The 19,164-nt window shown below is 37.9% G+C and overlaps 1 protein-coding gene across 2 annotated transcripts in view; it reads left to right on the forward strand.

The window, feature by feature from the left end:
* Positions 1–19,164, forward strand: part of CNTN3 (contactin 3) — a 241,035-nt gene that overhangs the window by 200,830 nt on the left and 21,041 nt on the right. For both annotated transcript variants that reach the window (XM_088021839.1, XM_028101775.2), the window contains 6 exons: positions 8,092–8,209; positions 9,012–9,170; positions 9,270–9,419; positions 10,901–10,971; positions 11,963–12,197; positions 14,446–14,561. In XM_088021839.1, the coding sequence (XP_087877965.1) occupies positions 8,092–8,209; positions 9,012–9,170; positions 9,270–9,419; positions 10,901–10,971; positions 11,963–12,197; positions 14,446–14,561 (849 nt within the window). The remainder of the gene's footprint in view (positions 1–8,091; positions 8,210–9,011; positions 9,171–9,269; positions 9,420–10,900; positions 10,972–11,962; positions 12,198–14,445; positions 14,562–19,164) is intronic.

Below are 19,164 nucleotides of genomic sequence, written 5' to 3' on the forward strand. Positions count from 1 at the left end.
TCTCTCTGACTGCTTAGGAGTCCTTTTCCTGACTCACAGAGGCTACTGACATGAAAGGAAGGGTGTCCAGGCAAGGGTTGTTGTTGTTGTTGTTGTTGTTGTTGTTTTGTTGTTTTTAACCTATTTTGGGTCCTGGGTATAGCCACTCAAAACAACCTTGCAAGAATAAATTTTGGTGAACAAATACCCCAAACTTACTGTTCTCTTTCCCTCAGATCTCCTGATGGGAGGAACCCAAGGAAAAGACAGAAGATGAAGGAACCATTTTATATATAATGCATATAGGTCAGCCGCCCAAAAAAGAGGCAGTATTGTAGGTACAGAGATTTCTGGGGGAGTGTAGCCAACCGTGTTTGCAATGATAGCTCTAACAACATCCCTATTCAACATGCTCTTCTTTCAGAATGACTTTGACACTCCTCCCCACTGAGTGGGGAAATCTATGCCTCCCACCTTGAAACCTAGTCCTTTATGACTGCCTTGAGCAATAAAAAACAGCAGGAGTGATGCTATGTGATTGCTAAGGCTAGTTCGTAAAAATGCATGCATTTCTATCTTGTTCCATCAGCACAATTTCTCTTGGAATCCAGACACCATAATATGAGGAAGCCCAAGCACACTGTGGAGAGGTCTACCTCAAGAGGAACTAAAGTCCCCAGCCCACAGGTATGGCTGAATTCCCAGCCAGCAGCCCACCTCAACTTGCCAGTCATGTAAATGGGCTTTCCAGTCCCCTGTCAGCCACCCCAGCTGATGAGATTTATAACAGAGATGAACTTTCCACACTGATCTCTGCTCAAATCACACAATCCAGAGTAGAATAAATGATCATTGTTATTTTAAGCCACTAACTTTTGGGTAATTTATTACACAGCAATAGTAATTGGAACTACAAGTAAACATAAGACATTTGGCACAGCTTGGTCAAGTTTCCATGAAACAATGACTTTTTATTCCTGTGTATGAATGGATTCCTATTCTTATATACTAGTCTTTTCATTCTATAAGGGACAAATATCCTCTTAACTAAATTTTCAGCTTGTAATAGAAGGATTTAAAAAGAGAGAGAGAGATCTGATCCATGAGTTAAATTGTTACTCAGGGTAGTCTCTCATGACTTGAAATACTTTCATTCTGTGTCAGAATTGTCCCATAAGAAGAATGAAGGGGGAGAAATTGGAGGGGGAAACGAACCATGAGAGACGATGGATTCTGAAAAACAAACTGAGGGTTCTAGAGGGGAGGGGGGTGGGGGGATGGGTTATCCTGGTGATGGGATTAAAGAGGGCATGCTCTGCATGGAGCCCTGGGTGTTATACACAAACAATGAATCATGGAACACTACATCAAAAACTAACGAGGTAATGTATGGTGATTAACAACAATAAAAAATTTTTTAAAAAAAGGAGAGAGGCCTTGTCCTAAGTCACAAAAAAAAAAAAAAGAATTGTCCCATAAATCCAGAGAAATCCTAGAGTAATTCATGTTGACTAACAGTAAGTTTCTGTATGAATCTATAGAAATTTATCAGCATGTTGAATTATCTCAGTGTCTTTTGGGTTTTGTTGTTGTTGTTTTTAATTATGGTGAACATACCAAGGCAGTCTAATTACAAGGAAATGTGCCTTGCAATTGACCTGCAGTACCTGTTTCAAATACTGGCTTTCTCACCTGTACTCTATGATTAAAATATGTATAGGATTGCTCTTCTCAGCTTATGAGCCCATCAGTAAACAGCCTAACTTAATGATTTTCTTGTGCAGTTATTGCAGAATTTTAGGGTTAGGAAAAGATGTGAGTGATTATTTAGAGCCTTTCATTTATAAAAGAAGTAAAGATGAAGAATGGACTATCTCAGGAGGTATCACAATTGTTGACCCTGACTACTCATTAGAATCAGGTAGAGGGTCTCCATTTCCTAGTCTGTTCTGATTTAATTGTTCTGTGATATGGCCTAGGCATTTCCAGTATTTTTTTTAAGACTATTCATGTGAATTTATTGTCCAGCCTACACTGAGAACTGCTGGGTGTAGTGAACTGGGTAGCCCCATGTTTTGCAAAGCACAGACCACGTACCCATAGGCAATACTAAATAAGGTAGAATAAGAGATCTATTCTATTTTTAATTTTGTTTCAATCATTTAGGTTAAATCAAGGAGAATGGTTCAATATGATGTTCAGTTTGTCACTAATGGTTCTCTAATAGTAGCTAATCCCCTTTTAACTAAGAGAGCAAAGGTCTCAGTCTCAGACACTTTGAACTTGTCCAGCTAATGTCCATTTACATTATTTTGGACAGTGTTCCTTTGCACTGTTTTCTACTCATTGTTTTCATTTTGGCAGGTAACTATTATTTTGGTCAGCGGTTTTCCATTTAAGATGAAGACATACATTTTCCATATCAATTTCCATGTAAATAGAAGTCTAAGAAAGTTTATAATTTTAAGAAAAAAATAAAGAGCCTTTGTACTAAGATATAGCAAAACACAACTATAGAGGTATAACTCTAGTGAATGAAATCACTAGAATACACTGAGTTAAAATTACTGTGAGAACAAAGATGAGGCATCCTGATGGCACAAATGCTTAGTTAGATACTCCATCAACACACCACCACCCAGAAAAAAAAAGTCCCATGTTGTTAATAATGAACTTGATGTTGCAATAGAAAAGCTGATCCCTTTACAGAAAACAGATATTGGACACAACCTGAAATATGCCTGAAGTGCCTTTGATTGAGTTTTTTATCATTTTTTATGTGTCACTCTTCCAAAAATAGTTCTGATGGATCAAGCTGGCATTCTCAATCCAGTAATGGAGCAGTTATTCCAGTTTGCTGGTATCAAAGAATATTGAGCAAATTTTGATATTAACAGACTCCATATTACCTGCCTTTAAACATCACCTGTTCAGACAAGCAAGCTTTGGACAATTTCAAATGAAGCTGTTAGTCAACAAAACTAGGACTGTTTAGTATTAGGACCTTTTTTCCATGTTTCCGTGGCTGCTAATTATTTCTATTCCTTGTATGAACAGTGCGTATTTGTAATGGATAGTGACCTTGCTGCAGCTGTTTTGGGTTGGTGGGGGGCAAGTTTTAATTTGGTTGGTCAGAAATACACGTCTACCAGCAATTCCTTCAGGGACCTTCATGGAGGAAAACACCACCCAGGTTCCAGAAGGTACCAGCAGGTTTGACTGTTTTCAAGGCACCTGCGTATGATTTACATGCCGTGTCAGGATTTGGAAGGCAACCCAGCGATGGGATGAATGATTAATATTGGAATCTGTGCAGTAACAGCCTGCGTAAAAAGTGACGAAAAGGAGGAAGACCACCTATTCAACCTTGCCTCCCGAATAGCCATCAAAGGCTTTTTCCCCCCTTAAAATGGAAAATTATGCTTCTTGGCAGCCTAGCAGCAGCATTTACATTGAGAGAGCTTACTAGGGAATTCGTTTTTTGCTGATAATTTGTTATACTGCAAGTTTATGCTACATTTGCACCGTTCGAGAGGTTTCCTGAGTTCTAAGGTTTATTTTATCCCTTGATTTTTAGCATATGGTAGATAGCACAGTGTACTTTCAGCCTACCTATAATTATTAATGATCTATCTGCTTATTTATTTTCACCTGGCATGGGTTATCACATCATGTACTGTTTAGTTGTTTTTGTTTTTTTTGGGGGGCAGAGTGGTTTTTAAATTATGTCAGAAATTCCATTAGCATCATCATCTAAGAAAATGTGGGGAAAAAGTTAATAAGCTCCTCTTCTATTTCATTTCATGCACACTGAATTTTCCCTTAGCATTTATTTCAAAGATGATTTGGATTATAAATCCACTTACTGTTTATACCTGTAACATGTTCTGGAAATGGAATTTTTTTCTAGGAGACATCTATATGATTAGATGAACAAATAATTGGATGATCAAGTAAATCTAGCGAAGCTTTAAAATTTTTTTAAGTAGAAAAAAACTCAAAATTTTATTGTCATCAAGGTGTAAACATGAACCTGAAATGATCTGCAATGAAGTTTAAGTTTTCTGGGGACAAATGAGCAATTTGTGGATTAATCTTGATATCCTCTCTCCCCTCATACTCCCAAATAGACTACGTTCTCACCTGCCTTAGGGTCTTTGTATGTTTAAGTGCCCTAATATAAACCATTTTTATAACCCTCTTTTTTTAGATAGCTTGTATTCATGTTGCAAATCTCAGCTCAACTATCAGTTCACCAGAACTCCAGAAAATCATAGATTGCTCTATGTACTTTAAACTTGCATTATTACAGTATAATTTTACATTGATTTGTTGTAGTCATATGGTTAATCTGTCTTTCAACTGTAAACTCCATGAACATATGGACTGTTGTTTTTTTCACCATTGTATCCCCAGAGACTAAAGTACAGTTGGATGCTTAAGAGATAGTTTTAAATGAATTATCTTATTTTTAAAAGATAGGACATTTCACAAAGATCTGAAATTCGTGTAGCTTAGGGAAATGTCTCCTGCTTCTTAAACTCCAGTGTAAGCCATCAGAATAGGCCTGTCCCACTACTAAAAGCTCCATTTCTGAGTAAATCTCTGATCAGTGGCATTGAAAAGGGAAAGACTGGAAATTGCACTGTTGTCCTTTGAGAGGGAGATATTAAGGTAAATAGGGATGGGAGATGTCAAAAAAAAAAAAATGAAGCTTTGACTCTACCTCTGCCCAGTTCTGATACCCTGTATTTGAAGGAAGGGGGCAGAGGGGGAGGAGGAGAGTTTAGGAAAACAATACAAAGAAATACTAACAAATTAAATTAATAGATAACAATCTACAATCTATTTGTTATTCAAAGAATTAATAGTGTTCCTAAAAATGTTTTATTTGAATCTAAATATATCTAAATAATGGATGCAATTTTATTGATAAACCTGTTGAGAAATAATCTATTGATTACTGCTTTACCACATTTTGACAAATTTTTTCAGCTTTACTGAGTTACAGTATACTAATTTTACTTGTGTTTTTCTGATACACCTCTTCTCTCGCCTTTATCACAGTTAATCAGCAATTAACTATACTGTAACCGTTAACAATGAAAAATTGATGGGGATGGGAATATAAATGAAACTTACCTTGGGAATTCCTTTCCTTTTTTATCTTTTTTTAATGTCTGAAATATTCAGTTACATCTTGATAAGAAATAGGATATTCTAATTAATAGCATAATTACTTAAATTATTAGTAGTAAATGTTTCATTCGTGTGAAAGAATTTGGAGTTTAGAATTATAATTATGTTATTTGATTATAATACTAGCTTGTGGTCCTATATAATGTGGAACATTTAAACATATAGCTGTATGTAACAATAACTGCATTTTAAGAACCATTATATTCTACCCAAAAGATGCACAGATCATAAGTGTATGACTCAATGAATATTTACAAATTGAACACACTCAAGTATCCAGCACCTAAATCAGGAAACAACATGACCTTTATCCCAGAAGTCCTCATGGTGTTTCATCATAGTACTACCCATCCTTTGAAAGGCAACCATAATCCATGCTTGTGATACAATAGATTACTGTAATGTGCTCTTTGCTATCCAGTTCACATCTTTGAATTTGAGACAGCCATGTTGACCTATAGTTACCATTAGTTCATTTGCATGGTCTAATAATATTTCCTTAAATGAGTGTTCCAGTAATTCATCTACTTCATTGTGACAGTAATTAGTTTGTTTCTCTTTTTTAGCTATTATGGGTAGCGCTTCTACAAATATTCTTGTAAATGTCTTTGGTGAGAATATACATACATCTCTGTAGGGTGTATAAATAGTGGAATTGCTGGGTCATAGATTATACATATGTCCTGCCTTAGTGGATACGTCTAAATAGTTTTCCAGAATGATCCTACTAATCTATACTCCTGTTAGTATAACAAGTTCCAGTTGCTCCACATCCTCAGCAGGACTTGAAATTTTCTCATTTATTCTGAAGTTATCTACAAATGGTCTGTGCCATGCAAATTTATTTAACCTTCATTAAATAAGCTTTCGAAACTTATAAAAATAGCTTGCTTCACATGTATATATCTGTTACCCTGACTTGGGTTTACTTATATTCTAGAGGGCAGAGACCATATATTAGATACTTCTCTATCCTGGAGTGAACCTAACATGGCAAGCACTCAGTGAACTTTTGTTAAGGTGAATCTTAACTCTGTATACTGACCCATTAAAAGAATAGATACAGTAAGAAAGAAGAAGCATTTGAAGAGGAACAATACAAATATGTTTTATTGAAAGAGACAAAGAGAGCATCCTTTCGAAATTTTGCTAAATTTTATTTTCCATTTATGTATTAATCTACTCAACTTCATGTTAGTGCTGAAAAAAAATCAGTGGTTCCTACTGTCTACATGTCTTACTTAATTGCTTCCTTCTTTCACTCTACATTGTAAATAGATAATTAAAAATTATATTTCCCCTAATGGTGAGCCTAACTACATTTCTTCAGGAAGGTGGTTTGGTTTTGATACGATCTAAGTTTTTTCCCCTCTTCACCTACCCATACCATAAGTGAAAGGAAATGACACATCCAGTATCTGTCTCTTCCTTATTCTTTCAACAAATATAACCAGCCAGTGTGCCTAAAAGATGTATTTATGTGTCTAAGGACATAAAGAAAATCCAGTTCCAATTTTCTTTTACCGAACTGCTTTCAAAATAAGCAAATAAACCTAGGGAAGAATTATAACTCACCCAATGCCTTGATGGAATTTAATAGTAACAGTTCTTACTTCCCTGAAAATAAGAGATTTCTATAGAAATGATAATCAACCTCCTGTGAGTATATGGAACTCATAAAACCGGAAGAGTTTCTAAAGGTCAGCAAGCATTGAAAGTTTCGTCCTGGGGATAAATTTCTAAATAACCCTGAGGAGAAAAGAGAGGGAGGGAAAGAAAAAAGTTCAACTTGATGAAAGTAAAATGTGCAAACTTAACAGTTTTTGGATTATCATTTAATTACAGCCATCAATCACCTCCCATCTGCTTTCTCCCAGTACTCAAGACATTCAGGCAAAAGCCACACAATCTGACCAACAGAGAATATATAGCCCATTCAGAATCCAAAGCCTAGGAAGCAATATTTAAGGAATTACCCTGTAGGAGATCTTAGGAAATTACCTAAAAGCCGGATAGTAGAATCCATCTTTCAAAAAATACTAGGAAAACCCAAGAATAAAACTATCTTTTTAATTAATAAGATAAACACTATTGCTTCCTCTTGTGTACCATTTAGAGGTGTTTCAGTCAGTGATCATTTTCAAAGAGCTTTGCTTCCCAAATCATTTTATTTTCATCCATATTTTTACTAATGCATGGAACTGGCCTGCAGTAAATAATTTTATGAACATGATTTTATATTCTTTTAAAATGCGGACCATTTGAAGTTGAGCTTTTAGAAATACATTTGCTCCATTAATTGATGCTAGAGGATGCCAGCAAATGTCTTTATGGACAGCTGTTACTTTTAGGGTTTAAAGTGTTGTAATTTCTTCTTATTTGAGGGGTTCATACTGACTGTTCCTAAATTCTGCAGTGAAAGAATTAAACAGCTTTAGGCTTTTGAAGCATCAGTGTGTTCAGAAAAGTGTTTCAACCATGGTAATCTTCTTGTCCTGTATATTTATCTCCCACCAGATACCTAAATGCTTCCCTCCTCTTTTCAGGCAGATAATTGCATACAAGTTAGAACCAGAAAGAAGAGTTGAGCCAGTGCTGAGCAGTGGATACAAAAAGAAGTGTCACCCTAGTGGAAGTAAAGAGACCATAATCTCTGCCCTTATTTATTTTTGAAGCCATAAATGCCCAGGGGAAAGCTTGTCGTTTATTTAGCTACAGCAATCTATGTGTGCAAGCACATATGGTTTTTAACTTGTTTTTATTTCCATACATTCCACCGTAGCAATCTACAGTCGTGAACCTCCTTGGTCTTCTCTCTAAATATGGGTTTCATCCCAATGATGTTGGCTACAGCCTTCAAGATTCTTCCTTTTTCAAAATGACAGTGTTCTCATTACCTGTTTTTTCCAACAGAGTTCATCTGGTGATTTAATGATCAGAAACATTCAGCTGAAACACAGTGGAAAATATGTGTGTATGGTGCAGACGGGGGTGGACAGTGTTTCGTCTGCTGCCGACCTCATCGTAAGAGGTAGACATTAATGCCTCAGTGGTTTTTTGTTTTGTTTTGTTTTTGTTTTTTAATAATCGTACATCTTCACTGATCATTCCTTACTGGAGGAAAAACCGTCAGACCACATGTGAGCATGTGAGTTATATTATTGATTTGATGCCCCCCTCCAAACAGACCAGAGACTATGTTGATAAGAATTTGCCCTTCGAATACCTCTCACTGTAATAAGTATTTCACAGCTGCTGCCAAGCTGATGTATTTTTGAGCATGTCATTAATGCAGCGATAGTGTTTAATATGAAAGAGAATAGTGATAGTGTGTATATGTGTAGTGTGTACACAAAACCAGGATCATCCGGAATGCCTGAGAGAATTTGCCAATCTGAGTTACTGTCCAAGGTACTGATTTGCTACTGAGCTGAAAAATGACCAGAGTGCGTGATAGACTAAAACAGTTCTAGATAGAAAACTGGGAACTACAGAGTTGTACCGGTAGATTAAAGGAAAAGGCATCATGCCAAAAGTAAACGATGTTGTATTTGGAAGGGTGCAGAAACCCTCAAAAAGTGGGCATCATTTGCAACCCTAGAATACTATGATGTTGAAATTACTGACTCTCATCCAGATTGAATATCTAACAGCAGAAATGTCAAAAAGAAAACGTGGTAGTTTTATTGCTAGGGAAATGCCCTTTTTCCCTAAGTTTTTTTGAAATTACGATCAGTTGTCAGTATTACAGTGATCATGTGACATTCTTCACTTGGGTAGAAGATGATATTTACGGAATTGCTGCCCACCGTTTGCGTTTTTGCCTTCCTTAGGTTCACCTGGACCACCAGAAAATGTGAAGGTAGATGAAATTACAGATACCACAGCCCAACTCTCTTGGAAAGAAGGTACAGATAACCATAGCCCAGTTATATCCTATTCTGTCCAGGCGAGGACACCTTTCTCCGTGGGTTGGCAGACTGCCACAACAGGTAAAGGGGAAGAGTCAAATACCATCAGTACATATAAATGGATTTTAAGTCAGTGCTAAGACCTGCAGACTGTTACTTCTCTGATATATTCCTTTTTAGTGCCTGAGGTCATTGATGGGAAAACACACACAGCTACTGTAGTCGAGTTAAATCCATGGGTGGAATACGAATTTCGGGTTGTAGCCAGTAACAAAATCGGAGGTGGAGAACCCAGTTTACCCTCAGAAAAAGTAAGAACTGAAGAGGCAGGTTAGTGTTTTTGTTTTCTGAGTAAAATGGGTTAGTAGGTTTCCCTGGGTGTGTACTTCCATTTCTCTCGATCTTGGTCTCCAGGCCAACAGGGGATTAACCTCAATAATCCATTGTTGCAATTTTCTGACCTACCTAATGGCAGAACTGGCCATATGGCATTTGTCAAAAGACACTCGTGTAAGTGATTCTGATGTAATGCGACATTTCCAGAAGTTCAGTCCATCATCAGCGTTCATTAGTGCATGTTGAGTGAATATGTTTTTGTCACTTAAGGTTATAATTACTATCTGACATAGTCACCCTGTTAACAGGGGAAGTGCTGTTTTCATTTATAACAAGCATTGACAAATTGGTAGGATAATTACATTTGGGAGTTCTGCTGCCAGGAAATCTCATTTCACCACCAAGCTCCATGAATGAGCTCAAGCGACTGATGATTAGGAATATTTTGACCCCTCAACTATTAGATTAAGAGAGAATCATTGTTAAAATTTTATGTTTCAGGCAACTATTAATACTACCTTTAAGACTGTTTTTACAATTCTAAAAATATCCTAACATTGAAACTGAAACTTAGGAAGTGTACATAATGTCACATTACTGAGGCATCTGAGAGGATCTATAGACGTTCCTTTTCAGAATCTGTAAGATTGATTAATATTAATTAAAATGATGTTTGAAGTATAGCTAGTGTATTACTTTAAGAACTGAGCCAAAACAGAAGTCATGGAATACATTTCAGTAATTTTAATGATGCTTTTTTACTCAGGACAATGCATGTGATATTTATGGCAGGAATTGTGAGAAATAGGGGAACCATGCCAATCTTTGTAGTCCATTTATTTATTCATACAGCACATATTTATGGAGTATCTACTGTGTGCTCAGCATTTCCTAGATATGGTGGATACAGCTGGGAACAAAGACTTCTATTGTAGTTGTGTCATAGAAATGACTAAGCATAAAGTTCTCAGTATAAGCAAGGCATCTGATGCCCATGTGAGGTTTATAAAGAATACCTCATAACAAGATTTGAGGAATTGAGTCTAGGTCATTTTTTTAGGTAAAGCCAATGTCGGTACGGCAGTTATATCTCTACTGTGGAATGTTCGTGCTGGATTCATTTCCCATCATCCCCAGTGAATCACTTTCCCTTGTTGTATTGACCTCTATACTGAGTCATTTTTTCTTATTGTTTGAGATATTGTGAGTCTATGATAATTTCATGCAAATATAAATTATTTGATGAGCTCATCAAAGATATATATGTATATATATATATATAGCACGCATGTTTCACATAATCCAGATACAGACACACACACACACACACACACACACACACACACACACACGTGTATGATGTGCCAGTGATCAAATTACTTCAGACATTAGAAATAAGCAACATTGAATCTTCTTTCAGATAAATGTTACCAAATGCAAATAGGGTTTTATCTCTGTCTGTCTGACCTACACAGTTCCGGAAGTGCCTCCTTCAGAAGTCAGTGGAGGAGGTGGAAGCCGGTCTGAGCTGGTGATAACTTGGGATGTAAGTGTCTCGACAGCACCCTCCCCCTGCGGGGTTTGCTCTTCCCATCATGGCCTCCTGCGTGGTGCTGGTAGTGTTATTGGTGGTGGTAGTAGTACTAGTAGCTCACTCTATGCTAATCATTTTTTCTAGCACTGTTTTTTTTTGGTTTGTTTTGTTTTTTTTTCAGTTTCACTCTTGCAACATTTTACAGATGAAAACACTAAGGCTTAGAGAATATTAAATAATTTGCTCAGGGTCATTTGGCTAGTAAACATAGGGGTGAGAGTCAAGTCCTGGCTGTTTGCTCTCAAGCTGTCCTCATGGCTTTCCATGCAGCTGTAACCCCGCTGATGATGCACACCCACTGATTCCAGCAGGTGCTTGCTTCCTGGCCACGCTGTCAGCTCTTGCTTTATGTTGTAATTAGAAAAAATTGTAATTAACACATTTACAGTCAGAAAGCATGAGAATTGGCTGTGTTATTTGAAGATGTTGTTGGAAAAATAGAAAGTTAAGAGATCATGATGGAGTGCAGTAGGAATTTTTGACATGATCTAAATACAGCTTTGACCTTAATACATTGTTTTTACTTTCTTTTTTTTATAGTTTTACTCCTTTGTACTTAATCATCAGATCAATGGGTAATTTCTTTCCATAAAGCCAACATTAGGGGTTAGATGATTTTTATTTGACTCAAGAGATGAGGTATATTCAACTGAAAGTATATATTATGATATATAACTCAGATAGCGGCTACAGGATGCTCAAAAAATCTGAATAACTTTAGAAAATTCCAGTTAGTTATCTGGATGGCTATGAAAGAGTGGCATATGTCTCTTTAAAAGCAGCTGACTTGCCACTGGCCTTTTTTCTCCTTTTTTAATATAACCTCTTAATACTATGTTGATTGTTATTTGATGGGTTTTGCAAAAGACTAAGGATTAGAGCTCTATTTACTTTTGCCTTGCCCTCATGTGTAAGGGTGATTTAATATGTCTTGCCTTTGTAGCCAGTTCCCGAAGAACTACAGAACGGTGAAGGTTTTGGTTATGTTGTTGCCTTCCGCCCTCTTGGAGTTACCAACTGGATCCAGACAGTGGTCACATCTCCTGATACCCCAAGATATGTCTTTAGGAATGAAAGCATCATGCCATTTTCACTGTATGAAGTTAAAGTGGGTGTTTATAATAACAAAGGTGAAGGACCATTTAGCCCGGTGACAACAGTGTTCTCTGCTGAAGAAGGTATAGAGACCATGTGGATTGTGTATCTATTCCAACCTAATAAGCCACTAATGCTTCCAAAACTGATCTGGAAGTTCTTTTTGACTTCAGATAAATTTCTTATAATGACTGAAGTCACAGATTCACAGTCCAGGTAATAAACATCAACCATGCCGACTTGAAGTACAAGACTCAGTAGCTAGCCAGAGGATGTAACTCTTGGTTACAATCTGTGGATGAGGAATACATTCTGAATTCCAGCTTAGGAAGCAGGGCATAGCACAGGCTTCTTCTTTTGGGGATAAGATGAAGCTATTCTCTTGGAAATGCCCTAATCTCAATTCTTACGGTGTTTCCTATGACCTGAGAATAGAACGTTAGCAGAATGGAGAGGAAGGCCAGAAGTATGACATGAAGAGGTGTGCCATGTACAGCTTAACGATGTGATATACCAGTTCCAGCCAGCATATATTCAGACATACTCCACTGTGGACCCATGCCATCTCTCTGCCTTTCTTTTACACCTGCCCCAACTATGGTATCTCTTTAAAAAATATGATTACTAGGAGAATCATATGAAATTGCCATTTTATAGGACAAAGGCAGCTGAATATTGGCTATCACATGGGGTTCTACTTAATAAGAATGGCAAGAGCTAACATGTGTTGAATGCTTACCATCACCAGATTTTATCTCATTTGGATTTTCTAAGGAGGAATTACATGTGGGTACTATTATTATGGCCCATTTATACATAAGAAAATGGAAGTTTAATGAAAGACATTGCCAAGCTCCATACAGACTTACCAAGCAAGTATTTTAACCCAAAGCCTTGGCTCTTAACCATTCTGAACTCATGAAATGTGATTTCAAGTGTCTTCTCTACCCTAAGACCTTGTAGTAAATTTCAGAAAGTCATCCACACTTGTCATGTCTAAAATAATAAGATGACTCAATTTTTTATTACCCCAGACACTATTCTTATCCTCTTTTTTTCTACGGAGTTCTGAGAGAAAAATAAACTGGTATAAAAACCTTTGCAAAAAAAGAGCCTTCATATTCATAGCCAGACACCATTTCCGGTAGTAGCCAAGGATTTTCATTACAAGGGCACGGGTCTGAGGAAGGATGGCAGTTAACCAGGGAGTTTTTAGACACCACCTACCCTGTGCATCTGGGACTGGGAGGGCTGGAGGTTGGAGGGAGAGACAACCACAGGCTTTTACCCTCTCTCCCCCTGCACCTTCCTCCTCCTATTAACTATTCTTGCCACCACTGATGAGTTAAGTAAAGGTCTTTCTGTTCCAGACATCAGAAAGAGATTTGACTTATCTATGCAAAAGTGAAGGATTTGTTGGAAATATACTAGGACTTACTGAATCAAAGGGAGATTTAAACAGCATACCTCATAAAGATCATTAATAAGAAAAGCTCTGGGACCTCAGAAACTATCTGCCTCTCTAGGGTGCCAGGACTGGCCTCAAGTACTCCTCATCTATCCAAACCAAGTTTCGAATTCTCAGGAGAGAAAATCTAATAGGCCCTTCCTTGGCCCAAGACTCTGCCTCACTATCAATCAGCACGGCCCAAAAGGGGGATCATTTAACACAGAAATGCTTATTGGAGGGGAAGTCCCTGCTCAGAGCTGTGCCCCTGAGAGAGGAGAATCACTGTCAGTCCCTCAAGCTAAGAGTTGTTTATTACAAAGGGATATTTGTTGTGTAATAAGTTCTGTGCATGTCTGTCTACTCCTTCAAAACAGTAAACTCCTGGAAGTTGCTCCATCTCATTGAAGTGTGCCCCCCTTATGGGCCTTGGATACAGAAGGCACTAACTAAATGCTTATTGAATAAATGAAGTCTGTAGAGCATGACTTTGTTTAGCAATATAAAGTTAAACAAACAAACAAACAAATAAATAGGCAGTGTTTATGGGCATTGGAGTGCCCAAGCATGAGATGTGGGATGAAGAGGAGAGAAATAAGGACCTGGTGGAGAGAACAGAGGAAAAGAAGGGAAGAAAAGATACTAAGAAAAAAGTGCAGCAGAGGAAAGAAGAGCTTTCTTTAGCTGTTTAGCAAGGAGAAGCCCATCTACTCCTAAGGCATGGAAATAGATCAAGACATGGTTTATGTTTTCACATGTTTTGATAAACTATTTTTTTAGATTTTCAAATATGTTAAAATGCTTTTTTGAAAATAAGAGCTTCAATAGATTTTTAAATTAACTACCAAAATAATAATTGTATTTCACTTTCTTTTGCCAAACAGAGCCTACAATAGCTCCGTCTCAAGTGTCTGCAAATAGCCTATCTTCCTCAGAAATTGAAGTGTCATGGAATACCATTCCTTGGAAGTTAAGCAATGGACATTTACTTGGCTATGAGGTAATTTCTTTTAAAACTAATTAGACTGTGTATGTATGTTGCCATGGTACCTTGTCTCCTTTCATTTAAAATTCTTTTTAACAATGACATCTAAACTAAAGTCTGACTTTTGTTGAAATTTTACCAGCACAGGTCCCATGTAATTATCAGTGGTTATCGAGTTTAACTTAACAAGCTGAATGAAAATAACTTGGGATAGAAAAGAAAAAACAGTGGAGTGCCTGAGTGGCACAGTCAGGTGGACTTCGGACTCTTGGTTTCAGGTTGGGTTGTGATCTTAGGGTTGTGGGATCAAGCCCCATGTTGGACTCCATGCTTGGCATGGAGTCTGCTTGAGATTCTCTTGATTTTTTTATTTGATTCTCTTGATTTTTATTATTTATTTAATAAGTGTTTAATTAAATAAGTGTTTAATTAAAAAACAAAGAAAAGGGGGCACCTGGGTGGCTCAGATGGTTAAGCATCTGCCTTCGGCTCGGTCATGATCCCGGTCCTGGGATCGAGGCCCACATCAGGCTCCTGGCTCAGTGGGGAGTCTGTTCCCTCTCCCCCTGCCTGTCCCCCTGCTCAGTGCTCTCTCTCTCTCTGTATCTCTGTGTCTCAACTGAATAAATAAAATTTTAAAAAAAGAAAAGAGAAAGCAGTAAAATGGAAGGAAATCATATATCAGATGGACCAAATCTTTTAGATGGATTGACTGAAAAATAAAAGTGAGATTGACCTATAATATTTAAGTTCAAAGGATATTTATGCCAACAGGAAATCATTTTCCTCCAGCTCTTTGTCTCACTTTCTTGGTGGCCTCATTACATTGTGTGATTCTCTTTTAGGCTCTTGAGAAGATACCTGTCTATAACTTAATTCTTGCCTTCAGTCTGTGACCTAATTCTTGCCTTCAGAGAACTCTGTTTGGAGAAATAAGATGAGAGATCTGAAACAGGGTGGCACAGGACCAAATGTAATGAAGATCAGAATAGGTGACATAGGAAATGTTTGAATGGTCGAGACGGATGAGCAATCTTGAAAGTTTTCATAGGCTTAATGGGACTTTAAAGGAAAAGTAAGCAAACAGAGAAAATGGAAAATCCTAGTTTAAGCATGGCATGTTGGAGGAGTAGAAGGAGAGGAGACCTACCTGCTGAAGAAGGTTCCTGTAGGAGGATGACTGCAGGTAGACACAGGAGAGCCAGGTCACAGATGGCCTTGAATATTGAGAACTGTTCTGACTCGGCCCCATGTTTATTAGAGAGCAGTTAGAACTGGAAGCAGTTGAGCTAAGAACTGGCAAGATAAAAAGTAAAAGTCTTTTTTTTTTTTAAGATTTATGTATTTATTTCCTAGAGAGAGAGTAGGGGGAGGGGCAAAGGGAGAGGGAGAAAGAGAATCCTCAAGCAGACTCCCCGCTGAGCACAGAGCCCAATGTGGGGCTCCATCTCAGGACCCTGAGATCATGAACTGAGCCAAAATCAAGAGTCAAACACTTAAACAACTAAGCCACCCAGATGCCCCAAAAGTAAAGTCTTAAGAAGACTTCCCTGACAGTGATATTGTAAGAGTCATGGTTCTGATTTCACCCCCACCCTCAGCCATCTTTTTAAGAACCTTCCCTCATGCTTGTAATTCCTGATTCAGTGGTAGGCGCACATCGGCACATTTGCAACACAGAACCATATACCCCTCCACTTGCCTACATAACCTCCAACTATGACACCAGGGCGGCCACCTGATCTATGGATAGTTAAGCTGAGCTAGTCAGATTCTTGTTTGATATGTCGAACTAAACAATATAGAGATTGTAATTACTGAGTGTAATGCAGCGGTATGTTGAATATAGGACTCGGTTCAGGCTTCTCAAGTTAAGGCCATGGGCAAGCGGGACAAAGCTTGTCTGCTTGAGCAGATGTACCCTCATACAACTCCAGTGAATGGAGGAGACAAGGACCCTTGGAGCCGTAGAGACAGCAAACAAAATAGAATAGCTCTTTGACAATTATCCAATTCTCAAGTAGACTCGCTAGTATTCTTTTTCATAATGTCACCTTTCCCTCCTTTCCAGTAAACTCCCTTTATAATTGAATTTAGAGAGTTTCTGTTCCTGGTAACCAAACATTGACTTGAATAAATATTAATGATAAAGTAGAGAAAAGATAGGCTAGAGCAGTGGTCCTCCAAGTGGTGCAGTGGACTACCTTCACCACAATTACCTGAAATTTTGCTAAAGATAAACCCCCAGAGCCCTCCCTGGACTCACTGAACTCAAATATCTAGGAGTGGGTCTTCTTAATGTAGATTTTTAGTAGGTATCCATAGGGAAATGTCTTCCCACACTTTCAATACAGGAAACACAGAGCCTGACACAGAGAAACTTGACCAGGGACAGAGCTGTCCAGACTTGAAGTAAAACACCACACAAACACCACAGACTGCCTTGATCAGCACCTGAAAAGAAGCCAAGAACATTTAATTGGAAAGTTCCTTTAATAATATAAGCAGCAAAATGTGGTGGGCAACCCCTATTAGCTCCTCAATGATTAGAGAAATGGCATTGTCGAGAAAGGTAAGTGGGATGGAAGGAGATGTAAAGGGAAGTAGTTCTGAGCTCAGACCTGCCCAGCATCTTGACTGCCAATCACTGGCTGTGCAGGAAAAGTCACATCAACTTTATGAGCCTCGTTTTCCACACCTGCAGAATGGGGCAGTAATTGGCCTAACTTTATTAGGATATGGGGAGTACTGAATGATATTAGACACTTAATGTGCTTCTCACAGTCTCTGGCTCATAATAGTAAACAGTCCCTAATTGCAGGCCATATCTCAAAAGAATTGTTGAAGTATTCATTTATAAAATTCTCCCCAGTAAATATCCTCAAGCAATTCTTCAACTCTAAGCCTCTCTGCCTCAAGAGAGTTTATGATGGTTGTCAAGAGGAGTTGCCTGCAAGAGCCCTTTCTTCCTAGATCTGTTTGCAAAATTCAAGCCCTTAAGGAGCTAGTTCCATGTATCCTGGAGGGTAAGAAGAAAGAAAATGCCACTGAGGAAAAATAGAAGAGAAATTTCAGGTGACCTTGGTGGAAGCAGAGATCCAAGACTTACAAAATCTTGGGGTCCCACACCTTTCTACCTGGCAGTATCCATGTTGGTGGTAAGACCACAGGAGGGGACAGATCTATTTCCCATGTTCAGCAATGATCAGTGATTTCCCATTCTCCAAGCATGATCTGGAACTAAAAGGATCAAATCAATGTAATATTAAGTTTTCTTGGCAAGATTTTGGGAATGGGCGCCCCAGCAGTAACTGAGGTTGAATTTCCCATTAGCTGAGCAGGATATGAAACTCAGTGGTAAATCAAATTAACTTAAAGAAAATAAACACATTTTGCATGCCTCAGACAGTAGACTGAGATGCACATCCCCATTAATAACTTTGTCCTTTACAAACCACAAGACAGGATCGTAATTTGAGAGCTGGTTATAGTTTGTGAAATAGTTAAGAGAAAGAAACGAGAATATACATAAATGGGCTTTGTGGGTTTCAAAGCACCACAGCAAAGTTAGCAGTTGCTGGCAATTTTTTGGCAGCATGAGGGCAGATAGATGTTAATTTTGCAATATATAAATGTAAGCTGATAAAATATTCTATAAGAAAGCTGAGTTATACCTCTTTTGTCCATGTCAGGAAAGCGATTGAATGAAAGAGAAAACCAAAGAATCCAAAGAGAGCCAAGATAGTATCTTATTAAGTCCACACCATCTTAGAATTAAACAGACTTGCATTCAACTCCACTAGGATAGAGGATAAGTTCCACCAGGGACTGGGAAGTCTGCTTGTTTATTCCGTGATGTATGCCAAGTGCCAGGAGTCCTATCTAGCGCACAGGAGGCATGCAAAAAACTATGTGTTGATTGAATAAATGCAATTTTGACTCCACTATCTTACTGCTGTGTGGCCTTGAGCAAGTTATTAAAGCTCTCCAAAGCTCAGTTAAAATAAAGATGATAATAGTAAATAATACACTGCATCATTGGAGAATAAAATGAGATAAAGCAGCTTCTGTCAAAACAGCCCGAAGAGACTTGGGCTCTTCTCTGTTTTGAGTATCGGTCACTGGGATAAGATTTCTTTGGAAGGAAATATTTGAAAAGCAGTGAAGAAATATAGAAACACTTAGCACAATCTAAGTGAATGACTCAGTGACTATTGTTTCTGTTGGTGCTGGTGTGTTGCCATTGGGGTAGGAGGCAAAAAGATGAGAGAGGCCAAGAGAAAATGGGACTTACCTTGACATTAATTGTGGGTTAGAGTGCATCGCGTCTTGCCTGTCTGTATAAAGAGCAGCAAACCTAACATCCAAATGTAGCATGAATACAGTGTTGAAAGGAAACAACTAGTGAAAATTTCTTTCCCAAGTGCTTGTTAAATAGGAAGAGAAAGAAAACAAGCTAAGAGAAAGATGTGCTAATTTGGAGAATCTTAAGAAATATTTTATATAATTACATGAAGATAAAAATACATATTTTCTTAGGTTCAATAATGATTGAAACACTAACATGGAAAAAAAATGACTTAGCAGAGTGTTTAATTACCAGTCGTGTAGCTAACTT

The sequence above is a fragment of the Eumetopias jubatus genome, unplaced genomic scaffold (genome assembly GCF_037043125.1).
Source record: "Eumetopias jubatus isolate StellerSeaLion01/CBP00866 unplaced genomic scaffold, mEumJub1_p1.0 scaffold_1, whole genome shotgun sequence".
Classification (NCBI taxonomy): Eukaryota; Metazoa; Chordata; class Mammalia; order Carnivora; family Otariidae; genus Eumetopias; species Eumetopias jubatus.